At 38.0% G+C, this 12771-nt stretch overlaps 1 protein-coding gene across 1 annotated transcript in view; it reads left to right on the top strand.

The window, feature by feature from the left end:
- The first annotated feature begins 543 nt into the window (after positions 1–543).
- Positions 544–12771, top strand: part of LOC142405001 (complement C4-like) — a 48998-nt gene continuing 36770 nt past the window's right edge. The window contains exons 1-8 of the mRNA XM_075491998.1: positions 544–611; positions 3401–3593; positions 4661–4844; positions 5584–5654; positions 5969–6054; positions 7303–7385; positions 8502–8589; positions 12539–12644. Coding sequence (XP_075348113.1) covers positions 547–611; positions 3401–3593; positions 4661–4844; positions 5584–5654; positions 5969–6054; positions 7303–7385; positions 8502–8589; positions 12539–12644 — 876 coding nt within the window. The 5' untranslated portion in view covers positions 544–546. The remainder of the gene's footprint in view (positions 612–3400; positions 3594–4660; positions 4845–5583; positions 5655–5968; positions 6055–7302; positions 7386–8501; positions 8590–12538; positions 12645–12771) is intronic.

Raw genomic sequence — 12771 nt, 5'->3', positions numbered from 1 at the left:
ACAGCAAGATTTCCAGCACAGTTCCTTTGGTGCTATCTAAATCAGAAGGAGCTTTCTCTCACCTTTGCTGGACCGCAGAGATGCCTGGAGTTAAGTGATGGCATAGAGAAGGGAGCTGTCACTTGCATTTGTCCCCATTTAGAAGTGCTTTACAGCCACTCTTTTAGCCATGGTGTCTTGTTTGATTTGGGGATTGCCTTTGCAGTATTTGTGAAAACTTCTCTCTGCACATGAGTTTTAGTTGCTATCATGTGAAAATATTGAAGCTTGGAAGAGAATGAATGAATAATCAAATGTAAAATTGTGGCTTAGTCCAGAATGCTAATAGCCCCACAAATTAATAGCCCCAGGCTATTAATTTGTGCATCACTAGCATGTCCATCATTATTGGTTGCACGGTTTTGCAGGTTATTAATAAATAACCAGGATGGGTAATATTCTTTGCTGCAATGTGCCATCAGCCCATTTCTTACAACCTGCACCTCAAGGGTAGATTGACAGTGGCTGTTTGGTATTTCTGTTTTGCAGATGTTGTAGAGTTTTCCAATGGAAAGGCTGGTATTTTTGATGAGCTTTTGTTCGCTGTTGTCCAATACACAGCAAGCACCATCGTAAGTACATTTTATTATTAATTCTTCACTCCTAACAAATCCCTTGAAAGAGAAAGTAGGAAATGCTAATGGTCTGGATAGAGAATCAACAAAGCCTGTTTCTTGGACCACTGAAAACTTGTGTAATCTTAAATAGGTAAAAAGTAAAAAGCTTAAAACTGCCCTTTTAAGGCACTTTTAAGGGAGAGATCTCCACTCAGTAACAAATAATTAAAAATGTCCTACTAAAGCATGATGTTCGTGCTGTTATTGCTGCTTGTTCATCTTTAGTTTATGACATTTACCGGATTGGAAAATTTTGGGAAAGAATAACTCTCCTTTCTGTAATTGATTTACACATTGCAGAAAGCAAAGGTTTCCAATTTGGAAGAGCTTCAGGATTTTTCTGTACTTATCCTCTATTTTAGTGGAGATTTACAGATGTTGATACTGGTTCTTCTAGTTGGACAAATTCCTGGGTTTGGGAAATAGATGTAGCTCTTTGAGAAAACCTATGGAGCATGTTAAAGGTCCTTCAAATTGACCTTTATCTATAGGGCAGAGGTACAGGAGAAGAGACTCTTGCTTTGTTCCCACCAGGATCAAGTGTACTTGCCATAGCCAGAGAGCTTTGATGAGATATTTGGGCAGTCAGGTCAAACTCTCCTCCCTTCCCATGTCAGCCCACCTTTGAGGTTCTCTCCAGCCCCAAATACTTATTTCTCTTATGAGGTTTTATCCAGGTGCAGGCTCCTGCCTGCAGTCTGGTGTTGACCTCCAGTGTCCACATCAGCATGAAAACTACAGCCCCATAGAAACTTGATATTGGGGTACCTATGGTGTATCTTGAGGCACACTTCATCTTCAGTAAAGCACAGGCTTTGTCACCCGTGATAAAATCTTAGTGGAAATGCGGACTGAGATAGTTTTTTTCTGAGGTAATTGGATGTGGAAAACACAAGGTGCTGAATGTATTAGGTACATGAAACTGAACATTTTGTCAGGAAAATATCATCATGACGCTTCGAGACCAGATCTGGCTTGTGTCTGGCTAGCTGAGATTATGGGCAGAGTAGGCTAGTGATCATGTCTGTCCAAGCTATTGCATAGGTAAACTTTTAAACAACTAACTATACCACTGCAAAAAAAAGGACCCTAAATTTCCATAGGCTATGGCAGAGAGCAAGCATTGCACTCTCTTTTCCATATGTGAAGACAGGTCTTGTGCCACCTTTTGCTAGAGCCAACAGATTCTGAGTGGGTGATGCAGTGACACTTTTAGAGTAAAACCCTTTCAATGCCAGTGAGAAAATACAATGAATACAACTTAAAATGAAAACTTTCTTCTCAACATTCAAGTGTTTGAATGTATATGGATGCCAAACCTGCCTGACTAATGAATTAGAGAAGACAATTAGACACATGAAAACAATAAAGATCAGGATCAAGCATTGCATGAGGGCAGATGTAACTGAAAGACAAGTTTCATCATTCATTGTTAACTATAAACTTTAGAAAGTATTTTCACAAATGTATAGGTAAAAATGATAAAACTTTTTAATGTTTATTGAAGTCTGTTCTGTTTTTCTTTCCCAAGATCCCTATGTTTATGTGAAGACTCAGACCACCTATGATGCATTTCACTAATCATATGGAAGGAAAGAGATTATTTTTATTCTGTTTTCACATTGCACCATGATTATTATCAGAAAAAAAGGAAGTAAATTTGAGTTTCATTTGAAAAAAACATACCAGTTTTATTCCCTTACTTCTATATCCCAACTTTCATTTTATAAATTTAAGAAAGAAGAAACACCAAAAAAAAAAGTAAAAAAAGAGACAGTTCAGCCAACCCATTCTAATAATGGTAAAATCATTTACCTTTCATTTTAGAAGTCTTCTGCAGAATAATCATTTTCCAAAAGTAGCTTTCTTGAGCTCAGAACTGTTCTTTGTGTATGTGCCATTATATCATTAAGACATAGTTCTTCACATAGTTCTTCACATAGTTCTCTGACTTTTGTGTGTAAAAGATACTGGAAAAGAAGAGGGCAAGAATGATGATCTACATTTTAAAGGTCATGAAATTAATTACCAAGAAGCACCAGAGCAGAATTAAGAATAAAAGAAAGTAATAAAGAGAAAAAACTAAATGCCAACCATTTTAGCCTCCAACTCAGCCCTTCCCAGGGCTGTGGGTCTCAGCTTCCACAGTCTCTCATTAGCAGCATTTCACAAGCGGTGACATCTGAATGAAGATCAGCTACTTGAAACCCCATACATATGGTTATATAGGAAACTGATACCTCCTGACATATTAGAGCATAAGCTGGCATAATGTAGGTGCTAGTACATGAAGATACATGACTTCGTAGTATCAAATATGTATTTATGAATAGCTGTTCATTGTCTCTTAATGCATGGCCTGGTTTTGTTTCCAGAAAGTTGAGTTTATAGAACTTTCTCTGAGTTAAATCAGGCTATAAATGGCATTGGCAGTCCCTGGGACATATTGCAGGTTTTTTTCTCTCCTATCTATAGGTACTGATCTTTTGTAGGACTTAAATGTGATGGTTCAGAATTTGGGGATCAGTCAGAGAGAAACTGTTTTCTTTTAAACTCTACTCTGACTAACAAGGGGGATGGACTAGTGATCTCCACAGGTCCCAAGCTCAACTGTTCTGTGAGAATCTGGTTTTTTCTTTTTGGTTGGACATTCTTGTATTATGCAAATTCTTATTGGTTGGACATTCTTGTATTATGCAAAAATCAGCCTACATGCTGGACAATCTGTTTCTATGTTGATTTAGATTTCTTATTACTGCCCCAAATGTGGTGCATTTGGGCACACATGAGACAATAACAGTTCAAGTCCATGGAGCACAGCACCCTGTGCAAGTTACTGCATACTTCAAAGAGGAGACAAAAAATCAGCTCCTATCAGAGAGGATCATCTTTAACCTTAACCAAAATAACAACTACCAAGAGATGAAAAAAGTAATGGTGAGTCTACCATCATAGTGATGTAAATGTTTTAATCTGGTGATAAAAAACACATAATCTGTACTAGGAATATGTTGGAACAGAAACAACACTGATCCCTAGAGACAGATGACAGAACACCAATTCCAGTGACAGCACCACCCTATTCACCCAACCAGCTAATAAAACAATGCCTAATATAATTACAGGGGTCATTGTGAGTGCTCTTTTGTGCCCAACAAGCAAGCTCAAGATTTTGTCACATGGTGATGAAAGATCTTTTCATCACTGTAGATCAGTGATGACATTAAATTTAAAAACATTTAATTGTTTTATCGCTGTTGGTTGTTCTGCATCACTTAAACTAAGATGGCATTCACGCCTTTGGCATAGTGGCCATTTTTAGAAAACAGGAGAAACCCTTAAAAATGTGCAGTCTCTCAGACCAAAGCCTGTGATGTTTCTGCAAACCTGTAAATTGATTAATTCCTCTTTACATCCCACTTCGCATCATTTGCTTCTGACATAATTCTTTGAAGTCTGGCAGCATTCAGTTCAGGAGTACTAGTTTGGACTATTTGGTTGCAAAACAGCCCACAGCAAAACTCCGTTTAGCTCTGATTGATTACTCCCAAAGCTAAAAGCTGAGCTTTCAAATCGGGTTCCTCTTGAGCATGATGTTTAGAAACATCATATTAACCTGCATGAGGTAAAGCTCTAATCTCATAGCCAAGATTTTAGCAAGTGAAGGATTACAGGATGCTGCTACAGCTACCAGATGACATGGTAACTGGAATCTAACATGCATGTAGATGGAAGAAAAGTCACTGGGCTTGAGTTATTGCCACTGGACAGAAGAATGTGTGTTTCTATGGGGGATTAGATAGTATTTCTACTTAAAAAAGAAATATTCACCCAGTAAGAAAGATGTAACACCCAGTAAGAAAGATATAATTGAGTATCTTCTGTTGAATGGTGCTAATGAAATTATTTAAGCACTTCAGTTGTTTTTGGTCCTCAGCTCTGTGGCTGTAAAGTTACCAGGTTCATATCTGACTTTGTGGGGTTTTTCCTCTTGTCCTCTTCAGGTCAAGCCAAGGACTCTGCAACAGGATCTGTTCAAGAAGAGTAATCAGCCACATGTTCTGCTAGTCACCGAAAGCAGGGAGCTTTATAAGGACACCATTCAAAGCATTCGCATCCTCCTGTCTTCCAAGAAAGGCTACATTTTTATTCAGACAGATAAGCCTATATACACACCAAGTTCCAAAGGTGAAAATAGAAATGCTGCACTTCAGATATTGAATATAGGTGTTACAAGGGCATGATTAGAAAAAGTAATAATGACTTGATCCTTCCTAGCGTAAATCTTTCTCTTTAACCCCAGCTATCTTTGTGCTTACCAGCCAGTCCAGATTTTAAACTCACATTCTGCAGCCAGAGCTTCTGCAGGGTCTGCTCTGCACGTTGCAGCAACCCATGTGGAAATGCCACTGGAGTCTAAAAGTCGTTCTCTCTTCTAACAGGAGCCAGACAAAATCTACTCCTTTTGGTTCAAAAAGCTTAATAATGACTTTCCTTTGGAAAACAAAATTGTGAGAAACTTGCAAAACACCTCCTACTGCTTCTGCTTGCAACACCAGCAATAAGTATCCTTTGCACTTTAAGGCCACAACTGTTTTGTTACTTAACAATTTAATTAAGTAACAAGAGAGGGAAGTCAAAAAAGTTCTTGAGTTTGGTTGCAGGCCTTGACTGCAGAAGGAATACAAAAGTGAGTGAAGCTCCCTGAGTGTTTTTCGGAATTTGCTTCAAAAAGGTATCTGTTTGGCCATGTAACATGCAAAGCCTATGGAAGAATGCAGTTCCTTTTTGAAATTTCTCAGACTTCTTTTCCTTAAAAGAAAGTGTTTTATCCTAAATTCAATAACTCAGTTTAGAGCATGTAACAACTACTATCTAGAAAGGCCAGAAATAAATATGTGAACACATTTATTCTTCTGTTAAACAGTAAAATACAGGATCTTCATTCTGGACAATGCTATGAGGCCAACAGACGACACAGTTACAATTGCTGTGCTAGTAAGTATACAAAAAACACTGTTAATGAGTGCTTCTTCAGCACAGGAACTATGAAAAACTTCCACAAAAGATCCAAGAGTAAAACTATAGCTATGACTCCCCTCCAGAAATCAGTATTTACACATTGTGAGATATGTCTAGTCATTTTGGCCAATATCAGGAGCATGGAGGGAAATGTAACATATGAATATTAAAGTAGGAAAGTAAGCAGAGCATTTTCTCTTCCTTTGGACTGGTATATGAACTTGAGCTTTTGGATGTAAAAGTTTGACACCTGGACCATAATTTTATGTTTGTTTTCTCTCTCTCAACAGAATTCAAAAGGAATGGTGATTAAAAAGTCAGACCGGAAAATAAAAACAGTGTTCGGTGAAACCTTTGAAATACCTGACGTTGCCGAGTACGTTACTGCTGTGCCTAGTGCATTAAAACAGTTCACATGTCAAAATGTCTCTGGCAGCAGAACTATCTTCAAGCTAAAACAAGACTCGTCTGTCCCTTCCCTTCTTTCTGCGCTGCTCCCTCTCTTCTCTTTTTGTCTTATTGTGTAATGTCTGCTTTACCATTTCTCTAGAAGAGGAGGTGCAATAAAGCAGACAGTTTTGTTCTGATCACACCCGGGAAGCACCACAGCACACTGTCAGCAAGTGACAGCAGGGAACCGCGCATGGTTGCTCTGGAGCCAGCCCTGGAACCTCCTGCCGTGCAGGGGTCTACACCTGAGCTGGTCACCCCACACTCCCTTCTCTGACACTGGAGAGAAAGTCACATATTTAGGCTGTGATTCATCTGACCTATTTCAGATGCCTATGTCAGGATGAGAGGTACCATGTCTCAGCGCTGTCTGTTTCTCTCCATTGCCTGTAGAGGAGTCCAAGGGGACCTATGCACATGAAAGACCCCACAGTATAATGTCTGAAGTGAGAAGGACTAACCCCACCTCCTATTAGCAGGATCAAACCATCCAGATTCATCCCCCTTACCTGTTGAAGTACTTAAGATTTTTAACTGCTGAATTGCTTGAATTAGCTTTCAAAATTGTCTTTCTCTCGCCATGAAGCAAAGATTGAGCCTATGGTTAATATCTTTTTACCTTTAAGCACCTCATCTTGGAGAGATGAGTCCAGAATTTAACGTTAATAAGCTGCAATTAGCAACATTTATCCTGGTAAGGAACAATTTAGGAAACTGCTTAAATATCTGCTCAGCCATATGACTACATTCAGGAGAGCACTTCTGTAAGGGCTCAGTTTGCAAAGTGTAATTAATTACCTCTGATTTCAAACAGTCAAGCTTTTACTTACCATTCAGTGTGTACTTGCATGCTAGATTGATTTTGACATCACAGTGAAGATAAGCTATAGGAAATATATGATGAGTTCTCTATTTCTGAGGGCTTTTCAAGGGCAGTGCATGTTACATGTGGTTTGCAAACTTGCACTTTCTCATAAAGTCTTTTTGAGTGTTTCCTAGGACATTTGGAAATGTTGCTGGCTCCTCCCAGCAAAGAGAAATCCATTAATAAATTAGTTTGGGATGAAATCAAAGCAAGGAAAATATTAGCATTTAGTGATAATTTAAATATATTAGCATCATAAAATATCTGAGGAATCCTAATTAGCCATTTTCTGCTGAATCTGAACTTTAGGCCTGGAATTTGGAAAATCAAAGCCTGGTTTCGTCAACATGACATGTCTAATGTTTCTGCTGAATTTGAAGTTAAAAATTATGGTAAGAGAATATTTAATTTGCATTATAAATATATGAAGTCATCTCTATGTGTTAAAAGATATACTGCAGTGATTAAACCTGGCTGTAGTTAGGTGCTAAGGACAAGATTCATAGCGTTACAGTGCCTCATTGCTACCTCTGATGCTCAGAAGGAGAACTCTGGTGTGCCGTCCACTTATATTTGAAAAAAAAACCCAAACCTTTATTTTTATACAGATTTAGTAACTTTAACATTTTTCACAAAACATCCTTTTTTGGAAAGGCTCTCCTACTGCAGAAAAAATGGAGATGAGCTCCATTTTAAAACCATTGCAATTATGGCTAAAGTTTTCCGTGAAGACTAGAATGAAAAAAAAAAAGCTACCTATTTTGTCTCAGTAGAATTCAGTTTGGAAGTTGATTAGAGTCATTCCTATAATCGGAGAAGCTTTTTTAAAGAAAAGTAAGGGCACTGTAGAAAAAGTAAAAAAGTAGAAATATAACAATTTGGGGTAAGAAATGGCATGATTTGTTTGTGCTGAAATTATGCTTTCTTGTAAAATTTAGTGTGGGGTTTGTTTTTTTTTTTAAGGGCAAAAGAAAACCTCAGGATTATATGAAAATCTCAGTTTAACAAAACTGGTTTTACCTTAGCTAGTAGATGTAACAGAATAGTAGATATTACTGCATCCTCTGCAAACACCTACACCCAGGAGCAAATTACTCTGGCTAGATCTACAGTAGCAAATAGTTTGGCTTTATAGGAGCAAATTGCAGAGTGACACAGCTGATGCCGAGGACCTCATGTCCACAATCAACCCATTGCAGGATGGGTTTACTTCAGACTGCTTCTAGTCCAGGGCACTTAATGCCCATTAGCAGTTAGAGCTTATCTTCTGGCTTCTTTTCATTGTAAATAAATCAATTTTGTGTGCTCGATGATTGCTGCACTATGTGAAGCAAAGAAGAATAGGGAAGATGATCAGGAGATTTGGTTCAGAAGTGCACTGCTGATTCAAAGTAAAACATCCTCTGAGTCCAGCTGCATCCTCTCAGTGGGTGTTGCCACATGCCAGGAGTTTAAGGTATGTTTGAAACTTGCATGTCATGACCTTTTGTCTTCTTTTTTTCATGCAGAACTTCCATCTTTTGAAGTCAAACTCATCCCACTTCAGCCATACTACCACATCTGGAATGAAAACTTTGTGTTTGATATCGAGGCAAAGTAGGTGTGCTCACAGTGAGGCTGTTTTAGGAGGCAGATAAGTAGATAATGACCTTTGCAGCTTCTTCCTTTTCCTGTCATTAACAGTTAACCAGCTTCTGGCTTTACCTGAATCTGACTTTAGTTTTATATACTCTCTGTTTCCACTACTAACTTGAGACATCAGTGTAAAATGCTACCTAGGTCCAAGTGGTGGTGATCAAAATGGAACAAGATTTTCTGAATATTTTAGTTTGCTAGTAAAAAGGTGACTATTTAGGGTTCTCCTGTGTTGCTAGGTAAGGTTCCAGGCAAAGCGATAACTTGTTTTTCTTTTTACTTTTTGGTTTAAACATTTAGAAACATTCTAAAGCCTCAGATATTGCTATTTAATGTAATTCCAGTAGAGATGGATTTAAGTTTGGGTATGACATTTTCTCAAGGCCCTGTGAAATGCTTATTTGAGATTAATGATTTTATGCAGAAATGCTTCCAGGTGAATAAATACAGGTAATCAGAGGAGTTTCCATGACCATCGCTACAGACATGTGCATTACTGCACAGTAGTACGACACTGATCTGGATGAGACATGGCTACAAAGCTCTCAGACTGGCCAAACCACAAGGCAGGGCTCTATGGAGAATAAACTACACCTGATCCCAGATCAAATTAGAATGGCATCAAACAAAGAGTAACTTAGAAAGTCAGGCAATGAAAATTTAACCCACCAAAATATTTTGAATATTTTGGAAGAATCAGACTGAACCTAGATTGAAGAAGTATTTTGTGCTGTGTGGCTCTGGTATTTTTGATCCCACACTGACAGATCTAAATTTGCTCTATGATCTAATAGTAGCTCATCAACATATATCAAGCCTTCTTGGCTGTTGAATTTTCAAGTTTCTTACTTGAAACTTCTCTAAACAACTGCCTGTTAGGAGAATGTTCTTCTTTTATTCACCACTCAGCTGGAATCCAAAATTACTAGAAATATCTTGGCAACCTTGCACATTGGGAAGATGGAGAGAGAAAGCAAAAAGTTCTCTGGAGTCTCAGCGATGTATCTCCTTTTCACTGAAGTCACCACTCATGCAACTAGAGTTGATGACTTTGGCAGGATATATTTATATGAGATTTGTAAGTCCAGGATCTACATGCCAGTCATTTAAGTGAAGTGGTTCAGTGTGGCATTAGTTCAGATATTTGATTTACAGTTAGATTTTAAATCTGTTTTAAAGATGACTTGGTGCAAAAAAAAAAACCTCATGGTATGAAAATGGTATCATATTGATGAAAGAGTATGTGAGGTTCCTTCATGAAAAACAATATACTAGAAATTGGCAAAAACAAACTTAATACTGCACTTGAACAGAAATTTATGTCTTCTGAAGTCAAAGAACCTCTGTATGAAAATTTAGACATCTGGATTAGTGTCCCTATGGTGACTAAATTAGAACTTGATAAGGCAGCTTGGCCTTCTCTCATAGTTGGGAGAAATTTTTCAGTTTCAAAGGAGTGAGGAGACTGATCACCTTTTTGCTCACGTTTTATTTTCTTTGTTTCTGTGGATTCCTAATTGTTTATATCTTTAAAGATCAGAAAATAATATTAGCAAATACTATCAAATTGAGTAGGTTTTTAAGATACTGCCAAACATACTGGATAGTTAATATGGAAGAAATGTATCTCCTGAAATAAGGTACTCTGCATTATCTAAACACTGAAATAGTTATTTTCTTTATTTCTCCCTATCTAGACAAAAGCTCAGATTTATTTCAGGGCAATTTTGATGTGTCAGCAGAGAGTTGAACACACAGTATCAGCAAGTAATGTCAGACCTTCACTAAGAACAGCTCCTTAAAAAATAAGTCAGCACCTCATGGCTTTTGAGGTTGATTCACCATGTTCCTTAAGATTCTTTAACACAAAACCACAAATAGGATCACACAGAGTTATTGTAGCTAGTATGGTTCAATGTATTTAGTGTTAAACAGTGGGCAAATTTTCTGTACAGTAATGATACCCAAGTTAGTGGAAAGTGAACTGCGTATATTTTATTAAATAATCAGTATTTATTTTTGAAGCCTGTAAAGCTTATTGTATCCATTCACTTCTAATATTTTGACTATTAGTGGTTGGAATTATTTTTGAATAATACAAAAATATACACGTGACATTTTTGGGAGATGCTTTAACAGTGAAGTTAGATTCTAATAAGTTATTGATTCTACAGAATAACTTGTTTAATTTTATCAAGGTATTTCATTAAGTTTCCTAGACAAAGCCCCTTTGAGTGTTGCCTTTTACAAACACACACATAATTGAATGGTATAAGAAGATCTTAGTGATAAGTCACCATTGGATAGTTTGTGTCTATCTCAGTAGCTGATGGGGATGGCAGAGAGGAAACACTCAATACAGAAGGGAGGAAAGATCTAGGTATAGAAATTGCTAATATAATATACAGATAAGAAAAAAAAAGCCTGGTCTATACAACCAAAGTTTGTGACTTTGTTAAGCACTGACAGTAACTAACCTTGTAAGTAATTTGGCTTACAGTAGCCTTTAGTTAAATAGTCATTAAATATTATCATTGAACTACGTGAGTGCATGTGACTAAAGTATCATCACCACCATGACCATTTGTGTTTCATCCTGTGTTTGACTCTGGAAAGCCCTCCAAACTGAGAGCAGCAAACAAATTATTATTATACTCAAACATTATTTAATATCTTTTGAGATATTATTTCTTAGATGCTTTCTTTATATGAGGAATTATTCTCATACAGTATGACCTTTGTCTGCATTTGAACATGACACCAGAAAAGATATTTGAGCCACCTGGGTAGTAAATTAAACAGTTCCAGGAAAGGTTCCTGAGCCTCAGAGACTGGCTGCCGACGGCTCAGCTGGTGCATGGCATGGGCTTGGCCTCAGCCGTACAGCACTCCACAAACAATTCCTGGAAACTCTTCGGGAGGAAGCACGGACCAAGGTCCACCTCAGGTCTGCATGTGGCCACCCTGCTGTGGAAGACAGGGGATTTAGTGGGGTGGGCATGGGCTGGGCTGTGCTGTGCCAGCCGGCCGCAACCTCCAAGACAGCACTGTGCTCTAATTTAATTTAATTAACCTGGTCCAAACAGGGTGCAGTCGCTAGATTTGCTGCATAGACCCTGACACTGTATCCAAGTGGAAGACTGATCTTCCACACACTGCCCCCCGCCCAGTTCTAGTGGGTTTTATTTCTGGTCTAAGTTCATCCCTGGCCAGCTTATACCCTGTTGGTCTTCTGCCCACTCTTCTTGAGCTCTTCGCCTTGACGGTGCTGATCCCTCCTTTCCCCAGCGCCCCTTGAGAGAGCACGCAGAACCCTGTATCCACCCCCTTTTGCTTGGCTGAACAAACTCAACTCTTCTAATCTCCTCCTGCTCACCTTCACTTCTTTATTTGGTTCTATTGAATAATTATTAGCTTCAATCATGATTACTTGATATTGTGATATGAAGTGATATCAGATAACTGGCTTTAATATTTTAATCTCCTCTAAAATTTTCTCTTTTATGTTATTGCAGCCCTCAATTTTGAGTTTATGGGCTGTGCAACTCCTTCATATATACTTCACTACTCATTAACATCATAATTATTTAAGAGGAAAAATGGGGTTGAATGACTGGATACTGTTCTTTTGTCTATTGGAAAAGGTCCTAGTGGTGCTACACAGGCCTGCCTGACTTTCATGAAAATCAACTTATGGAATTCCTCATAATTGAACTTATTTCTCAGAACTGGCCATGCATGTAATGAACAGTTATTTGGTATATTGACTGTTGTTTCCTGCAGTTATTAGTTCTGGAATTTTAAGCAATTTTCATAAGAACTGCCTCTCAGTTAGTTGCACTGGTAATGTGATGATTAATGTGATGATTTAATGTAATGATTCACGTCCTCACTTTTCTTGCTTCCAAAGACACTCTTATGGGAAAGGGATTCAAGGTGCTGCCTATGTGCGATTTGGCATAATTGATGAAAATGAGAAAAAAGTCTTTCTTCCAGGCCTCGAACAACAGCTATCAGTAAGTACTGGAGTTCAGTGGAACTATTCTGATTTAACCCAGGTGAGCTGAATATTGTCAGAAATCATTGAAATATAGATCCCTGTAATACCGTAGTCATACTATAAGCAACAAATTTTTAATTTTA

The sequence above is a fragment of the Mycteria americana genome, chromosome 1 (assembly GCF_035582795.1).
Source record: "Mycteria americana isolate JAX WOST 10 ecotype Jacksonville Zoo and Gardens chromosome 1, USCA_MyAme_1.0, whole genome shotgun sequence".
NCBI lineage: Eukaryota > Metazoa > Chordata > Aves > Ciconiiformes > Ciconiidae > Mycteria > Mycteria americana.
Note: the sequence above shows the minus strand (reverse complement) of the source record. Positions and strands in the feature narration are given on the sequence as shown.